Here is a 15616-nt window from a genome sequence, read left to right on the forward strand (position 1 = left end):
TTATTTGATTTGGCGTTAATGCCTCCAGTGGTTATTTTGCTAAATTTTATTCTAATGGATACCAAAAAGAACAGCAGTGATATTTGATGCAGCACGATTGAATATAATTAAAGTGACATTATGTTCACCAAAAAAAAAAAATGGATAATCATCGCTATGCTTTCAGACGTGCGATGCTTTTTCAGAGTTTCTAATCGTTAATCAACATTAATGTACGTGTAATTACACCCATTTAGGACACATGAATCGCTTAATACTGGATCGGACTAAAAAAAAGGAAGCCAACACACAAACACGGCCTGCTCTGTGGTCACACCAGTTCCCCAGACTTTCTGATTAGTTTGTCCATGATGCGTTTGATAGTAATTAACTTTGTATCTGCCTATTGAGCCTGAACGCAGCACGGCTCGGGGATATGTACCAATTTTGATTGGACCGTTGAAGTCTGAGAAAAACAGGATCCGCCATATTGTCCCCATCTGATGAGGAGTGCTACATTTTTTTGAGTGGGGAGGGGGCGGAATATGGAAAAATAGTAGGTGTCAGCTCATTAAAACGTATTTCTCATGAAGTTTTGATTTTCGCAACACAGGCGGATGTTTATCGTTGGACGGCAGCATGTCGGCTCAGCGGCCGCTGGTAGCTGTTAGCTTAAATCCGCTAGCCCAGCTCTGTTAGCCGGTGTGGTGGCGGAGCGGCTCTGTGACTCTGCACTGCCCCTCTTCACCTGTTTCCACTCAAGTGTTTTATTTCACAGGCGTATTTTATCCACGGTAGACGTTCAGATGGCGCACACCGGGACAATGGAAGACGGATCCACGGAGGATTGCCCCACCAAGCAGGGGTCCGGTGTTTGCCTGCGAAGTCGACCGTGCTCCAGCGAGAGAGACGGCCAGGTGCGGGCTGTTAAAGCCGCGCTTCAGTCCTGTTTGGGGCCCTACGAGCCCATACTGACCTACCTGCAGTCCGTCCTGGTGTGGGAGAGACCCTTTCAGTGTGTGCTTCTCTACACTGTGGTCAACGTTGTGTTCTGGTGAGTTGGATAAACTTTGAGCTGTTCTGCTTACTGAGACCATGTTATAGATAGCTACATTCAGACAGGACAGACTGTTTGGTCTTCAGGGGAGAGTCGACGTGCCTGAGACCAGCTGCTGCTTCTACACAATGCAAAGGCTTCACCTGTCAAGTCAAACAGGACAGATGGCCGACGAGTGGCTCTATTTATAGATGAAGTCTGCAGACAACTTATCCTAACTCTGATGTTCCCTCTAACTGAATTGATTCCTAAACATTAATAACAGTGTAATGCCAGTATAACACACTCAGGCTTTCAGCCTATTTTTGATTAGACCCATGGGCATGTAAAACCACTCATTCCTTTTCACTTGCGCTTCAGCCCACACTAAGTGGTGAAGGGTAGGTTTTGCCCAAAGAGATGCATTCAAGTCTCACACTAATGCATGGGGCAAGTGATGATGGCAAATCACATGGAGAGGATCAGGCATCGTGAGCAACATTTTGGACAGCTGGCGTTGTTTTTAAATTATGAAGCAAAGCCCATTTTAACATACAAGAGTGGAACATAGATACGACACAACAAACACAATGCACTTTTAAGATACTAATTGCGCTGCTAACCCAAATACCATTGCACTTGATTCTGCCAGCAAATTCTTTGTGAGGTTAATCTGTAACTGCTGATTGACAGAATCCTGCAACTTTGTTAAGGTCAGCAAATTTTGATGTCTGAAACTAGAGCAACGCCTTTGTATTATTGTTGAGGACCCAGGCAGTGAAATACAGTGAAAGAATAAGTGAAAAGGGACAAAACCTGAAATCTTATAGCTGTGCCTACAGTTTTAAAAAGAAAATGTCATATTTTTATCCAGTTTTGCTACCATGCTGCTGTTAATGTAAAGGGAGTTAAAATGTGGGTGTATCTCAAGTCAGAGGGTGTGATAACTTTATCTTTTTTCAGTTCTAGCTAAAGGAAATGGTAGATTAACACTCAAGAGTTTTGTGATCTCCTTAAATTTCATGAATGCACTAAGTTGTTTGATTATATAACTTGTTCATTGTTTACTCCTGGGATAACAGGCATGGGATGTGTTGTCTGTTCATGTGTTTTATTCCCCTCCAGGTTCTTCGCCCTGACCTCACTGCGCCTACTGTTTCTGCTGGCTTCTGGACTGGCTGTGGTTGTCTGTGTTGATTTCTGGAGAAACAAAATCTGGCCAGAAATTAGAGGTGCTACTAATTCCCTCAAGGGGCGGTCTTTATTTTTCAGTGTGTCATACTTTTTTTTTTTTTTTTGAAACTTTACCCCTGGGATACCTTGAGATCTTTGAAGTATTTGTACTTAAGACCATTCCCCAGTTTACTGTAACTGCAACAAATGCACCTCTGTTATCAGAATAGAATAGATATGCCAGTCAGCAGCTCTGCACGATGCACTTGGCAAGTGGTTTATGTTACACATGGAAGAACTGTAGTGCAGATAAGAGAGAATACAAGATAACATGTGCATAATATGTCCAAATGAAGTTTTCTGTTCAGTTTATATAATGTACACTGTGTATGTGATATTTGTTAAAGTGATTAATGTTTTCTCTTTCCAGTCAGAAAACTGGATGAATCAGAAAATGAGAGGTTTGTCATATTAGCTACAATTTTCTGTTGACTATCACAAACAGTCAGTGCTGTGACAGCATTAATTATACATTAAGAAAATAAATGTGTTCACAGTGTTTTCTGTTTGTCCAGCTGGGGTCTGGTGCAGCCTGGTATCCTCAGTGTGCCTGAACTGTGCCATCATATAGCTGAGGCCTGGGTCAGTGGAGCAATTCTCAAATCCAGTCTGATGCAGTACAAACGGCAAAACCCTGGAAAGGTAAGAACCAAATACGATATCTAAAAAAGATATTATAATGCAATCGCACATAGATACGTATTTTTACCTTTTAAATATTGTATATAATGCCCCCCCTCCTTGTCATTACATGATTCTGCAAATTCCAGTTAAACTAGTAAACAAGTAATAAAATTACCATAATAAACTATAGATAGGATTATAGATGCTGACTGAGTTTCCGCTGTGTTGTGTTGCTCTGACAGTTTTGCATTCTGATCTGTGGAGTGTTCACCTGTTTGGCTGTGGTTGGGCGCTACATTCCTGGATTGGTGCTGTCCTATTCTGCTGGTGAGTCCCAGCAGTTTTGCCAGCAACAACACATTAAGTCCCCTTCACTAGACCACAGTGACAGGAAAAGTCAGCCAGACTGGTTCTATTAAAAATGCATGGGTGGAGAAACCCGATCAGTGGTGCCTCAATACCAGGGCCTAGTCTGTGAGGTGATTAAATCCAGGATGAGACACACGGGACAGGAGTGAAGGAGGGAAGGGAGCCAGGCAGAAAGCTAAGGAGGTCAGTCTAAGACCAGGCTAATCTCCTAACCTCTAAACGGGGTAGGCTGCCAAGGCCCTCTACTGTGACGTCTGAAACAATCCACAGCAGCTTGTACTCTACATGTTTACATCCTGCTGCTTCCTCTGCTGAAGCTGACACTGTCTCATGAGGGTATCTACAGAGAGCAGAGCCCTCGATACTGATCTATACAGAATTTTTTTCCTTATCATATAGACTAAACAACACATTAGAATGGTCTCTTTGTGCACAGTCACGAGTATGTTTTTTTTCTTTGTCCCCTAGTTTTAGCTACTCTCTTGGCCCCTCTGGCAGCCTACCACAGGGTTTTTCAGCATGTTCTTGTGAAGCTGGAGCCAGCCCTGCAGCGGCTGGACTTCAGCGTTCGTGGCTACATGATGTCAAATCCTATTGATAATCAGTGTAAGCAAATTTTTCATATTAATGTGACTGGAAATAAATAAAAAAAAAAACCTACATTTGAACCGTAAAAAAATAAACTGTTGTCATTCTGCTCTGCAGTCCTGCGGAAGCCAATCCATGGGGCATCCTCAGGGGAGGCCAGTGACAGTGAGGAGGAGCTGGCTGCTTTCTGCCCAACAGTAAGTCTGTTTAAAGTTTTTCACTGCTTTAACAAAGCTGTTGTAAACATGCTCCCCTTGTTTCTGTGCTGTTACTGAAATCGACCTTTAGTCAAGCCAGACTTAATTTGAGTTTCTCTCTTACCTTCACACGCATGCACACACACATGCTTAAAAAACAAACAATATATAAATATTTTTGTATGGTACACTTTTTTTCCCAAGTGTGTCTGTGCAGAAGGTAAGCGAGCTAATAAACAGAAAAATTTTGCGGTCCTTTGATTGCAGAGCAATAAAGTAAATGTTTTTCCTTCATTTTTACCAACTAAAATCTAAAAACAAACAATGATTTCAACCTAAAAATATTTCCCCTTTTGAATCTTGTCTCTCATAGTTTGATGACCCTGTTGTTGCCAAGGAACTTGCTTTGACAGACTCTGAGCACTCTGACGCTGAGGTGTCCTACACTGACAATGGGACATTTAATCTGTCGCGTGGCCAAACCCCCCTCACAGAAGGCTCTGAGGGTAAGTAAGAAGGGATTTTATTTTCCATTAGCTGGTATGCTGGTGTGTTCTTGTTTCTGATCTTATTCGTGTCTGTGTTTTGGTCAGACCTTGACAGACACAGTGATGCTGAGGAATCTTTTGCTCAAGACCTCCCAGACTTCCCCTCCATAAACCCAGATGCCACCCTGATGGATGATGACGACGACACGAGCATCGGGCTGCCTAGCCTGGGTACATCTGGACTAACTAGTCACCGGGCTTCAGTGCTCGATGTGGATGCTCATTTGGATTCTGACCAAGATGATCTGGATGCTGAACTTTCTCTCAGTGGCCTGCCACCTGCCTCTGATTTCACTGGAGACTTAGCCGGAGTCATCGCCAGCAACATGATCCAGGCAGCATTGGCTGGAGCAATGCAGCCTCGCCTGCCCCCTTCCCACCACAGAGAAGGCCCTCCCAGGGCCAGAGCCCATCGAAGCTACCGCAAGCAGTCCAGCTCCGAGCTGGACACAGACTTGGACGGGGAGGACTTTGAAATGCTGGATCAGTCTGAACTGAACCAGATGGATCCCCTCGGAGGGGGTCCTAGGCGGGGAGAGAGCCAGGGGTCTAACTTCTTATCTAACCTGCTTGGTAAACCTCAGTAAGGTGTGCATACGGCAGTGTGTGTGTGTACATGTTGATGAGATGTGAATGCGTGTATGATGGAGTGAAAGATGACTTTAAGTTCCAGCAGCCCTGCTTCTGATTGGCATCAGTTTATCACTGTGAAGTATTTTATTTTTCTCAATCTCTTCAAACTCTTCCTTTCCTACTTTTAACCCTCGATCACCGGAAGACTTTTTACTTTGTAGGCTGAGCAATAGGAAAATGCAGCAACAAAAACATGCATTCAGACATTAAATAAACCAGCATTATTGAGCCTTGTCGCAGTCTTTAAATATATTCACGCACCCATCAGTCTAAAGGGTTGTTGTGAAAGAAAATGAAGAACAGCAGTGCCCATAAAACTTTTTCTACTTGTAGGTCCAGACATACAGGGCTATTTAACATGGGACCAAATGTGACATTCCTGTTGGTCGAGCTGAACCAAGTTGCTTTGATAATGCCATTTTGGAACAGAAATTCATATTTTAAGTTTCCTTATAGAGTGGAAAAATGAAAATGGATAAATCAGGCTCCACTTTCCGTCACATTGAATCAACTAAACATCAGGTTGATTCACTGATAATGGTCCTCAGCTGTCTTCTCAAGTGGCATGTTACTAATCTGTTAGAAGATAGCTTATGAGATGTTTCAGGGGAATTTACATTTTAGTCAGCTATTGAGGATTTGAACAGTAAACTTCTTTCATGAAGACAAAAACTATTAGAGTGAAACTTTGATTTACTTTCCTGTGTGTTTTTTTTTTTTTCCTCCTTTTCTGCTGCCTACTATATGACAACTTAATTATACATTATTAAGAGCTAAATAACATAATATCACGTTACAGTCTTAAGATACCTGACCCAGAAGGCGCATTTGATGTTGTTTGTTGTTCATTGTATTTATGAAGTTGTGCCCCTGGGTAGGATATGTTTATTTTTCCTAAATAAGGTTGGAATATTTTTCCACTTGCCCTTTATTACAGTTCAATAACATATTGTCCATGTTTCATTGCATTGAAAGAGCACCCGGCGTTCTGTGTATTCTTTTGCAGAAATAGTGTTTGAAAAAAATTCTTACATGTTTTATCATCTTTGTATTTCATGTAGTTGACAGTCATGCTGAAGATTTCAAGAGAAAAATCGATTGGGCAGGTCATGGGTCTTTGTACTATTTTAACGGGGGAAACATGTTTACATTGAAATGGGGTTTGAAAAGTCCTATTTTTGAAGCGTAGATGGCTTTTTGTGCTGGTGAGCTTGGCTTCCTGTTGATGAACACATCATGTCAGTGTGTTATGATTTTACTGCAGAAATGGCACTAAAAAGATAAATAAGCCTCAGTTGCGATTTCTTAAAATGATTTAGCAAAGAGCCTAAAAATGCTGAGTTTTAAACAGAGAGAAAAAAAAAAGAAATGCTCGCTTTCATTGTGTTATTTCTAAAAGAAAATCGTAGAAGCGAGATATTTAGCACAATAGAAAAAGCTGCTGGATTCAGACTAGTGGAGGCGACATAAACGTTTGTGCACTTACAGAGAAATGCTGGGAATCAGAAGAACAGGAAGGGTCAACACCATCTTTTTGACCGCCTCAATCAGTTAGAAAGCGGATCATTGCTGCTCCAGTAAGAGTCAGTTCCTCAGTCTGACTGATCTGTCGTCAGTCTGATAATGTAATGTGCATAGAAGTGTATTTTCTTCCCTGTGACTGGTTTTGATATGTTTTGACGTGCAAATTGTATGGAATAAAATGTTTGCCATTACATCTGTCTCTGGTGAAATCAATCCTGTGATCTTAGATAACATATGAAACTGTTTGGATTAATACAGGGTGTCCGATTTTAAGGAAGCAGTGTTTCCAGTAAAGCCTGTGACAATTTCTATTTGTACTTTGGGCCTCAGTTCTATCTTGGATGAATCACAGCTGTGGACTTTGAAGACCCACTGAGCGAATTTAATGGACCAACTTGAGCACACAGCGGGTATCACTGGCCGAAATCCTTTCTCATGAGAATGAAATAAAAAGAACTTAAAATGACCAATTCATATTCCTAATGGCACACAGATCATGTGGCTCCACATGAAAGACCCATCTCCGATCCTCTTTCCTCATGCTGTTTTACTGTCACGATGACATTTATTTGTCTCTCATTACCAAGCCATTTTGAATCTATTTAAAAATCTTGTATTATATTAAATATATAAAAATGTCTAAACAACCCTGAAATTACTCAAAATTAAAGAGCTCTCACTCGCCTCTTTTTCCCGAATACAATCAAATAAGATGTACATATGTACATCTAAACGTCTTTAAAAAGTTAATGTTGGTTATAAATATCAACAGTAAAATAAAATTGTTCAAGAGTGCTGTTAAAATGTAGGAATGCAATAATCAACCCCCAGGTGTTGTTTTCGGAGACCAAACGTTTTCTCAGTTTCGGCGATTTCAACGTGTGCGACGCACCTTCAGGCAAAAACGATCTTTTCCGTGACGCATATTTCGCGCGAAACTCGGTTGAGAAAAGCTAAAGTGAAGGTGAAGTGGCTGGAAATGAGTAAAAAGGACAACGGTAAGCTGGGATTAAGTTTCATATGAGCATTTTCTGCCTGCAGCCAGCGAGCTAACGTGTCTGACAGCCGTGTTGACCCGACCGAGTCCAGTCGATGAAGCGTTTTGCAGCTTAGCTAACGGCTAACGTTAGCAACGTTAGCTTAAACGACGCCTGATGTGCTCACTCTTTATTTTAAAGATCGGAATCTAAATTACATCTGATAGATGTTATGCATACGATCACTTTGTTGCACCGAAGGACACAAATATCTAACAAACAGACAGATAAAATCAAAACAAACACGGACTTATTCGGTTCATCAGATGAAAACTAATGGACAGCTAGCTGTCCTGCATAAAACCACCTTCCGTCACACTTTATAATGTTTTTAGTTTTTAAGAGGTGATGACTTATTTACCTGACAGTTTAAATCGGTGAGGATGAGGCTGAAGGCCAGACTCGGTTCGATCATCGAGTTTCTGCAAAAACATTACGGATCGCATCTGTCATTTCACGTCTTAAAAGCGTGTAAAACATCTTTTACGTTATCTAATTGATTGTTTCCACATGTTTAGATGGCTTTGCCCACTTTATCTGTTTAAAGAGCCTGACGCGTGTAGTTTAATTATTAGTATATAATTAAATGAATCAACGGATATATGTGCCTCTTTATTGTGAACTCCTTTTAAATGATTGTTGGGGGATGCTGTGCTCCTGAAAATGGGAATGAAGCTCTATGAAAATGTCTTTATTTTATATTTATTTTTTCATCAAAAAAAAAACCACAAAACAAATTCCCAAAAACTGAACATTATAATTCGAATGAAATCAGATTCTTCACAGGACCATTGTCTCAGGTTATATGATCATCTTTTTTTTATCTAAGTGTTCCTGATATCTGCATTTGATGATTAAAATATATTGAGCCTTAAATAGAGCACAGGGGTGGCTCTGGCTACACTGAAACAGAATTTGTGAATGCAATGCTGCTTATATCCATCCATCCAGGCACTTCACTCATCCTGGCCTATCTGAATGAAAAGAACCGGCCCTACAGCGCCCAGGATGTTTTCTGTAATTTACAAAAGCAGCATGGATTGGGCAAAACTGTAAGTTAATCACTTAATTCATTACATGCTGTGGTGCGTGTGGCTAGAATGAATGAAAGAATGTGTTTGTCCTTCACCAGGCAGTAGTGAGAGCCATGGAGCAGCTGGCTACAGAGGGCAGGATAAAGGAGAAAACATATGGCAAGCAAAAGATTTATTTTGCAGACCAGGTTAGTTTGAAAATGAGTGTTATAAAAAGGGACATGTTGAAACAGTATTTGTTATATATAATAATCTTGCATGTTTAATTTGAAACTGACTTCTTGCTCTTCGTACAGGCTCAGTTCAAAGACGTAAATGATGCAGACCTCAAGGCCATGGACTGTCAGATCTCAGAGCTCAGTGCAGAAGCACAGTCGCTCACACACAGCTGCAGACAGCTTGACTCAGGTAGACTTGTACTGACACTGTAAATGGGTCTCATGGTGGTTTCTGTTTACCAAAATATTAGTATTTCACACTGTTACTGGCCACAGTCAATGTTTTTGCACGTCTGAACGTAGATGACAACAAGTGTGCTATTTAACGCTGTTTGAAATCTGTGATTACAGAGCTGAAGGAGCTCAACAGCTCCCTGACAACAGAGGAAATGATGTCTGAGATACGAGCTCTGAAAGAGGAGTGTTCCAGGTACAGGGCACGTTTGGAGAAGATCAAGTCGGCCACAAATCATGTTACACCTGAAGAGAAAGAGAAAGTGTGGATGGTTTTGCTTTTTTTTTTTTTTGTTTGCTTTCTAGTTACTTAGAAAAACAGTAAATACACTTGCTGTTCCACCTTTAATGTGACAGTAAAGTTACCATTTTAATTAACAGGTTTACAAAGAGCGGACTGTCTATGTGAAAGAGTGGAAAAAGAGGAAGAGATTGGTAATGTATACAAAGATAACCAATTTGATGCCAGCCTACAGAAAATCAGGCTACGATTTTGATTTTCTATATTCAGTACATTGCAACTAAAGCCTGAAACTTTGTGTTTATTTATTTTCAGGCCTCAGACATGATGAATGCAATCCTAGAGGGATACCCTAAAAGTAAAAAGGAGTTCCTGGTGAGTGGCAACTCCTAAAATTTCACTTGTGTGCCAATGTTTTCTGCTGTATGGATAAATTAAATATCTGCTGTTGCTCTTACAGGATGAAGTTGGAGTAGAGACTGATGAGGACTGTAAAGTAGTTGTTCCAAGTGCTTAGCAGAACAAGAAAAGGCTTATTTAGCTACTTGAGTGGCATAAGTCTCTGCATTGTTTTGGTAAGAGACTAAGCCACTTCACATTACTTTCATTTATTTTGAGAAAGAGCACATTGTTAATAAAAGTTAAGTAGAAAAACACTTTTAATTCAAATATATTTTGTACAGATATCTTTTGTTTTGGAGATGCTACTAGGCAACATTTTTTTCAAACCATAAAGCCAGTCCTAAACCTACAATTAAAATGTCAACCAACGATTTATTATAGCTTGACAGGTTTAAATTCTTTGTTGTTATTCTCACGTTTGTCAATTCTGCTGCCATGTTTTTCAAAATGAAAAAAAAAATATATATATATATATATATATATATAAAACATGGTCTTTAAGGTGTTATGGTTGTTCCATTTTTCCTTCTTTTGTTAATCAGCCCTGTTACCGCTCTATTCACTCATTATTGTTGTACCACCATCAAACACAGTAACTTTTGCTGAAGTTCAAACACAATTACCCAAAAAAAGGAGAAATCACTTAAATCAACTTTAGCTGCAAATGCTGTCCAACTCACTTTATTACCAAATTGCATTTTGGGCTAAGTTAAAAGGACCCCTGTGCAGGAGAGTTTATTAAACATAGAATAATCTTTTCACATCCACACTGAGAGTGGATCCTGGCATATTTGTACTGGAGCCCTGAACAAACAAACCAAACACTGGCTCATGTCAGGGACACGAAGGCCTCCTAGGTGTTTGAAAAAGGAGAGGTAGTCATTTCTTGCTATTTGAAATTTCACAACTCTGAACTCACTAAATTCTGCACAGTGGAAATCACTTTTTGGATGAAAATATCTACAACTATGAAGGCTAATACAAACCAAAACAAGTCTGCTATAACACTTTAGTAAAGGCATAATTCATAGCTGAATTATTGTACTGGACTGCTTTAAATTGTACAGGTATACCTTAAAAGCGTTCATAAAGCGATCTAAAGAAAATACTCTAATCAACTAGACAAAATCAAAAACGTGTGTCCCTGTGCATGAAGCAACAACAGTGAAGCAGTTTTATGCAAAAAACTTTCAAAGCTGTCAAGATAATAGGGTTTATGTGCTTCATTTAAAAATCCCCTGTCAGTACACACTGGGTTTAACTCTGTGTACGGTCTGTTCTGGGTCCACCTGTGACTGGTGGAGGTGCTAATGAACTGCTACTGATCACAAAAGCCACAGACAACCAAAGCAAACAATTATCATGTTGGCTATATAAACGCTCAAGAGTCACTTAACTTCAGCAGCAGCTCAGAAGCTACAATCTGACATCATCATTATCATCTATTAATATTTCACATTCACTTTCAAATAAACACATATTACTGCAACTGACTAACTGCCTTTATAATAAAAAAAAAAAAATCTCTTTACAATGTGCGGCGTAGCTTAATTATTGTAAAAGTCAATCGACAATGTATAAACTAAACATTCATACATTTTCGAACTGGTTGCTCCCTACGTTAACACCTGTCACCCATGGGATTTCAGCATCATCACTGCCTTGCTACATAAAAAAATACAAGTTTTTAAATCAGTGAAGCTGAAAGAATAGGTGATAAAAAATAATGATACACCCGAGAGTGTTCCTCACAGCACATTTAGTTGTCTTGCAATGGAATAGGAGTGGATAATTCTCATTGTCTGCTCTGGTTCATTATGGCTGACCCTTTGGTTCACCGTTAAGCTGCAAACTACAGAGGGGAATACCATCAATTTACTCAATCTGAGGAGAGCCCTGCCGATAAAAAACTCCCAGTAACTGCAGGCAACGACACAACAACAATATGCACGCTGCTGTCTCGCCTTTCTGAGCCTTCTAAGATTCACTTGCATTTGCAAGCTTCTTTTAATTTGAAATTATGAGCTTCTGCATTTTCCCTGGATTTCCTAGCAGAGCAGCACCAAGAAAATTAACAGTCAGCAGAGGCTGCAATATACTGAGCAATCCATGTATGTATGCTTACCATCAAGAGGAGACCAGTAATCTCACTGAAACATGAAACTGCTCAATATATAACAATGTTTCATCTCTGCCCATAGAGTGGGTTGATGTAATCCAGAGTCATGGATGAGCTGAATTGAGTATAAATACTGTGATTTGGCCTGAGGCAGACAGAAGTTTTTGCTCTTTCCTTAGAGGTCAGAGCGAGCCCAAAGTCTGAGAGTTCAGTCCAGAGGTTTCACTTAATCAATAAGGATGGCCACTGAGCTGCCGCAGCACTCCAATGACAAACTCCCTCAGTGTCTAGGAAAGAACAGAAGAGGTAGAATAAACTCGAACTGTCTCAACATTAACAAAGCAGCATGTATTATTATTCCTGTATCTGATCTGCTGTCTGCATCACAATAAAATGACTGTACCTGTGGTTTGCAGTGCTCCTCAATCCAGCTAAAAACACAGGCAGAGAGCTCTTGGAAGCTGTTCACTGACACAGAGTTGCTGAAAGACTGGAACAAGGAATCCATGATGCTCTGAAAGATGTTGAACTTGACCTGGTCTGACACCTGATCTCCCTGCTGTGGGTTGTCCTGGTGGGCCTTCACGATGTGCTCATAGTTCCTAAGGGAAAAAAAAAATCAATAATTAAAAAACACTTTTGACTGCTATAACAAAACTAATGTTCAATTGAACACCCTGCTGCAGCATTTACAGCCCCTAGTTCAGGAGATTTCCTTGCAGCTCTGTTTGTTAGATCAGATAGTAACTTTATGTAATGCTGTGTAAGGGCTGCTACTGAAGCATATCTAGCTGAAAAGTTTTCTTTTTTGTCCATGCTCAGCATTTCTATTAAAATCCATTGATTTATCTGCCTCCAGATTCAGAGCATTCATGACTTTGGAATGCAAATGAGGCCAATATCTTTTCAGGTTTTGTGAAACACTTTCTCTCACGTTTTCATGATCTTCAAGGCCATCACTTCTTTCCTCAGAACAGAAACTTCCTCCTCCTGTTTCTTCTTTTCTTTGTGAAGAAAATGGATGTAGTCGATTGCTGAAAGAACAAAAAACAAAAAAAAAAATGCACGAGTAAGGGATTTCTTTACTGTGAACAGACTGAAGTGCTAAGACGAGTTTCCGTCTTCCCTGAGGTGTTGTCCCTCCTAAAGCATTTGCCAAATACTGAAAGTTTGCAATCTCCTTTTTTCTCTTTTAAAGAAAGCCCAGCAGATAGTGCAAATATCTCTGAACTGCAGGACATTTGTCTCCAGCATTTTTCAACTAAATCTGGGTGATCAGAACAGCCAAATTATATTTATGTACAAACTCAACATTTTTGGAAATATGCTTGATAATATTGTTGGGCTAGAAAATGTCAAACTCTGCCCTTTAATGACCTTCTTCTAGTTAGTACCTCACAATGGAAAAAAAAGTGGAATGTCAGCTTTTTCAGTAACTGCTTCCAAATATGAGTATTTGAGTGTCCATCCTATAAACCAAGATCAAATCTTACTTTTCTGGAGAATGGTGGCCTTGCTGATCTTCTGTGCTCCCACTGCGAATTCGGACTGCTGCTGGCAGGTTGGCACTATTGACTGGAGGTCATCATAGCCTTTCTAAAGTTAAAAATAAGAATAAAAATAAGAACACACTACTCAAGCTTTGGTTCACCCTGCTGTATACCATACCTTGATAGCGTCCCTACGCTTCTGCTCAGCCTGTGTGTGCGCTTGTCTCCGTCGATCTTTGTACTCATCCTTGTATGATGTCTCACGTCTGTAGTCGCTATCTTCATCATCTATGCAAGAATATATTTTCATGAGATTAGTTAAATGCCTCCAACACTGACTGAATATCTACTTGGTCACCAAGGAAATCTACTGTCAACAAGTGAAAATCATTTTGACGGTTATGCAAACTTCAATCAATAAAAGATATATAACTCTGCTGACAAAATCGAAGCATAGGCTAAACCACTGAAGCACTTTGGACTTTAGCTTTTTAAACATAATTATGCAGTTTGTGACGCTATCTATCACACCCTGCGTGGGTTATTATGTTCAACTACATTTGGCCAGTTACAGTTCACAAGTGCAACCTGTAATGAGCGGCAGAACAGGGTTTCCCTTTCATAAGTAGCAGGAAACAAAATGACAAAAAGCAGCCTCTTCGTCATCCATTTTACTTAAAACATTAACTTTGCTTTTACAAATTCAAATTTGTAGCATGATGAGAAGCTGTCACAGGAATTTACCTCAATAGGAGGTGCAGTCGAACATCACAATTAGTATATATTCAATATGATTCACCATATAATCCTTGTGAAAATGTCAGATCTTTTCTTTTACAACAAAAATACCTGTATTTGGTACTGAAGAGGCACTTGTTGAGCCAATGCTGTTGGCTCTAGACACAAGGGTACCCTTTCTGGTGGCATCACTAAAGAAGCCTACAGAAAAAGAAGCACATGGTCAAAATCACATAAATATCTATTTATCAACTAATATGACAAACAGGAGGATAGGAACTGACTCTATACTTACTATGGTCAAAGCCACCGTCACTGAAAGCACCATCCGTCTGCCGTGCCATCACCAGACAACAGAAGATAGAAAAGGGAGAAAACTGAGGGTGAGAAGTTGGAATAAAGGGCGCTAAACGGTGCTTCCCTAAATAAACTGACAATAGACCAACAGCTGACCTTGATAGATCGCCTAAACCCCAGTGAGAATTGCCCTGAATTGTCCTGTTCTGCAGAAGGTAAAGAGGTGGGCCAAATTACCTCTCCAATCACAGATCTGGGCCACCATCTCACAGAGTTTAGTTCAATTAGTGATTTCCAAAGTTGTAAAGCTTTCTCCAATGTTTCAGAGCAGTTAAAAAAAAAAATCTTGCTGTAATTACTATATGTTTATAGCCATTTTCACTGGCCAAAGGTTTCAGAGTAATAACAGATAACCAGATAAACCCTGTAATAAATGTCAGCCTCTGAAAGGAATTGGAAAAAAAAATTACATCTTTTTACATCAAGGCTGCTTATTAGAAAACGGCTTTTCCGTATTGCCAACTTCATTTTTCTTAATCATATAACAGAAATTATGATTACATACAAAGGAAAGCTTCAGCAAAGAAAATCAATTTCTTGATCGATAAATCAACATTTCCATGTTTTATTTATGCGGCGACTTTCTAACGCAGCTTCCAATTGTTCGGCACATTTCTGACGTATTTACACAACCACAATCCACACTTTTCTCTGTATATATATATATGTGTGTGTAATTTTTTAATAAACAAATGCATCGTAACTGGAGCTCATGTTGTTTACTTTTTAGCAGCTAGCTAAACGCTACCGCTCTGGAAGCTAACGTTAGCCGCGGAGCTAACAAAGCCGCGGCGCTCCTCTCCGTGAGCCAAATTCAACTTCCAGACAAAACAACATCTGTCACTTTTCTGTGCTGTCGGGGAAAAGACGTACGAGTCCGTCTCACTGCAAAGTCGAGGTGAACACATGCGTGCTGCTTACTTTCCAGTGGCTTTCTGGAGACGTTGACGGGTCCGTCATTTTGGAATGTGCTATCACCGAGCAGCCCCGCTGCCTTCAGGAACGCCTCGTAAAG

At 40.0% G+C, this 15616-nt stretch overlaps 3 protein-coding genes across 3 annotated transcripts; 2 read left to right on the plus strand and 1 right to left on the minus strand.

The window, feature by feature from the left end:
* Positions 1-445: 445 nt before the first annotated feature.
* On the plus strand, positions 446-6922 carry retreg3 (reticulophagy regulator family member 3). The gene is made up of 10 exons (XM_029509478.1): positions 446-535; positions 758-1033; positions 2141-2247; positions 2619-2649; positions 2764-2890; positions 3115-3199; positions 3710-3847; positions 3947-4026; positions 4400-4532; positions 4620-6922. Exons 2-10 carry the CDS (start codon positions 786-788, stop codon positions 5159-5161), a joined length of 1491 nt encoding a protein of 496 aa, XP_029365338.1. The 5' UTR covers positions 446-535; positions 758-785; the 3' UTR covers positions 5162-6922.
* A 725-nt stretch (positions 6923-7647) lies between these two features.
* psmc3ip (PSMC3 interacting protein) lies at positions 7648-10915 on the plus strand. The gene is made up of 8 exons (XM_029509358.1): positions 7648-7729; positions 8720-8820; positions 8901-8990; positions 9099-9210; positions 9372-9517; positions 9636-9689; positions 9811-9870; positions 9956-10915. Exons 1-8 carry the CDS (start codon positions 7711-7713, stop codon positions 10010-10012), a joined length of 639 nt encoding a protein of 212 aa, XP_029365218.1. The 5' UTR covers positions 7648-7710; the 3' UTR covers positions 10013-10915.
* Positions 10551-15588, minus strand: mlx (MAX dimerization protein MLX). Its single transcript, XM_029509357.1, has 8 exons — positions 15523-15588; positions 14540-14576; positions 14356-14445; positions 13685-13794; positions 13510-13612; positions 12951-13050; positions 12420-12618; positions 10551-12303 (listed from the first exon to the last, which is right to left on the minus strand). The coding sequence occupies exons 1-8, from the start codon at positions 15559-15561 to the stop codon at positions 12247-12249; spliced, it is 735 nt and encodes a 244-aa protein (XP_029365217.1). The 5' UTR covers positions 15562-15588; the 3' UTR covers positions 10551-12246.
* Between the last annotated feature and the right edge of the window lie 28 nt (positions 15589-15616).

This window comes from Echeneis naucrates, chromosome 8, assembly GCF_900963305.1.
Source record: "Echeneis naucrates chromosome 8, fEcheNa1.1, whole genome shotgun sequence".
Classification (NCBI taxonomy): Eukaryota; Metazoa; Chordata; class Actinopteri; order Carangiformes; family Echeneidae; genus Echeneis; species Echeneis naucrates.

Excerpts from the sequence above, each read along its gene's own strand:
- psmc3ip (XM_029509358.1), top strand. Across the intron at positions 8,991-9,098 it reads AGATTTATTTTGCAGACCAG|GCTCAGTTCAAAGACGTAAA; the intron begins GTTAGTTTGAAA and ends CTCTTCGTACAG. Across the intron at positions 9,211-9,371 it reads CTGCAGACAGCTTGACTCAG|AGCTGAAGGAGCTCAACAGC; the intron begins GTAGACTTGTAC and ends CTGTGATTACAG.
- retreg3 (XM_029509478.1), top strand. The coding sequence starts at position 786 with ATGGCGCACACCGGGACAATGGAAGACGGATCCACGGAGGATTGCCCC. Across the intron at positions 2,891-3,114 it reads AACGGCAAAACCCTGGAAAG|TTTTGCATTCTGATCTGTGG; the intron begins GTAAGAACCAAA and ends TTGCTCTGACAG. Across the intron at positions 3,848-3,946 it reads AAATCCTATTGATAATCAGT|TCCTGCGGAAGCCAATCCAT; the intron begins GTAAGCAAATTT and ends TCTGCTCTGCAG.
- mlx (XM_029509357.1), bottom strand. The coding sequence starts at position 15,561 with ATGACGGACCCGTCAACGTCTCCAGAAAGCCACTGGAAA. Across the intron at positions 14,577-15,522 it reads CTCCAGAAAGCCACTGGAAA|ACGGATGGTGCTTTCAGTGA; the intron begins GTAAGCAGCACG and ends ATGGCACGGCAG. Across the intron at positions 12,304-12,419 it reads AGGAGCACTGCAAACCACAG|ACACTGAGGGAGTTTGTCAT; the intron begins GTACAGTCATTT and ends GTTCTTTCCTAG.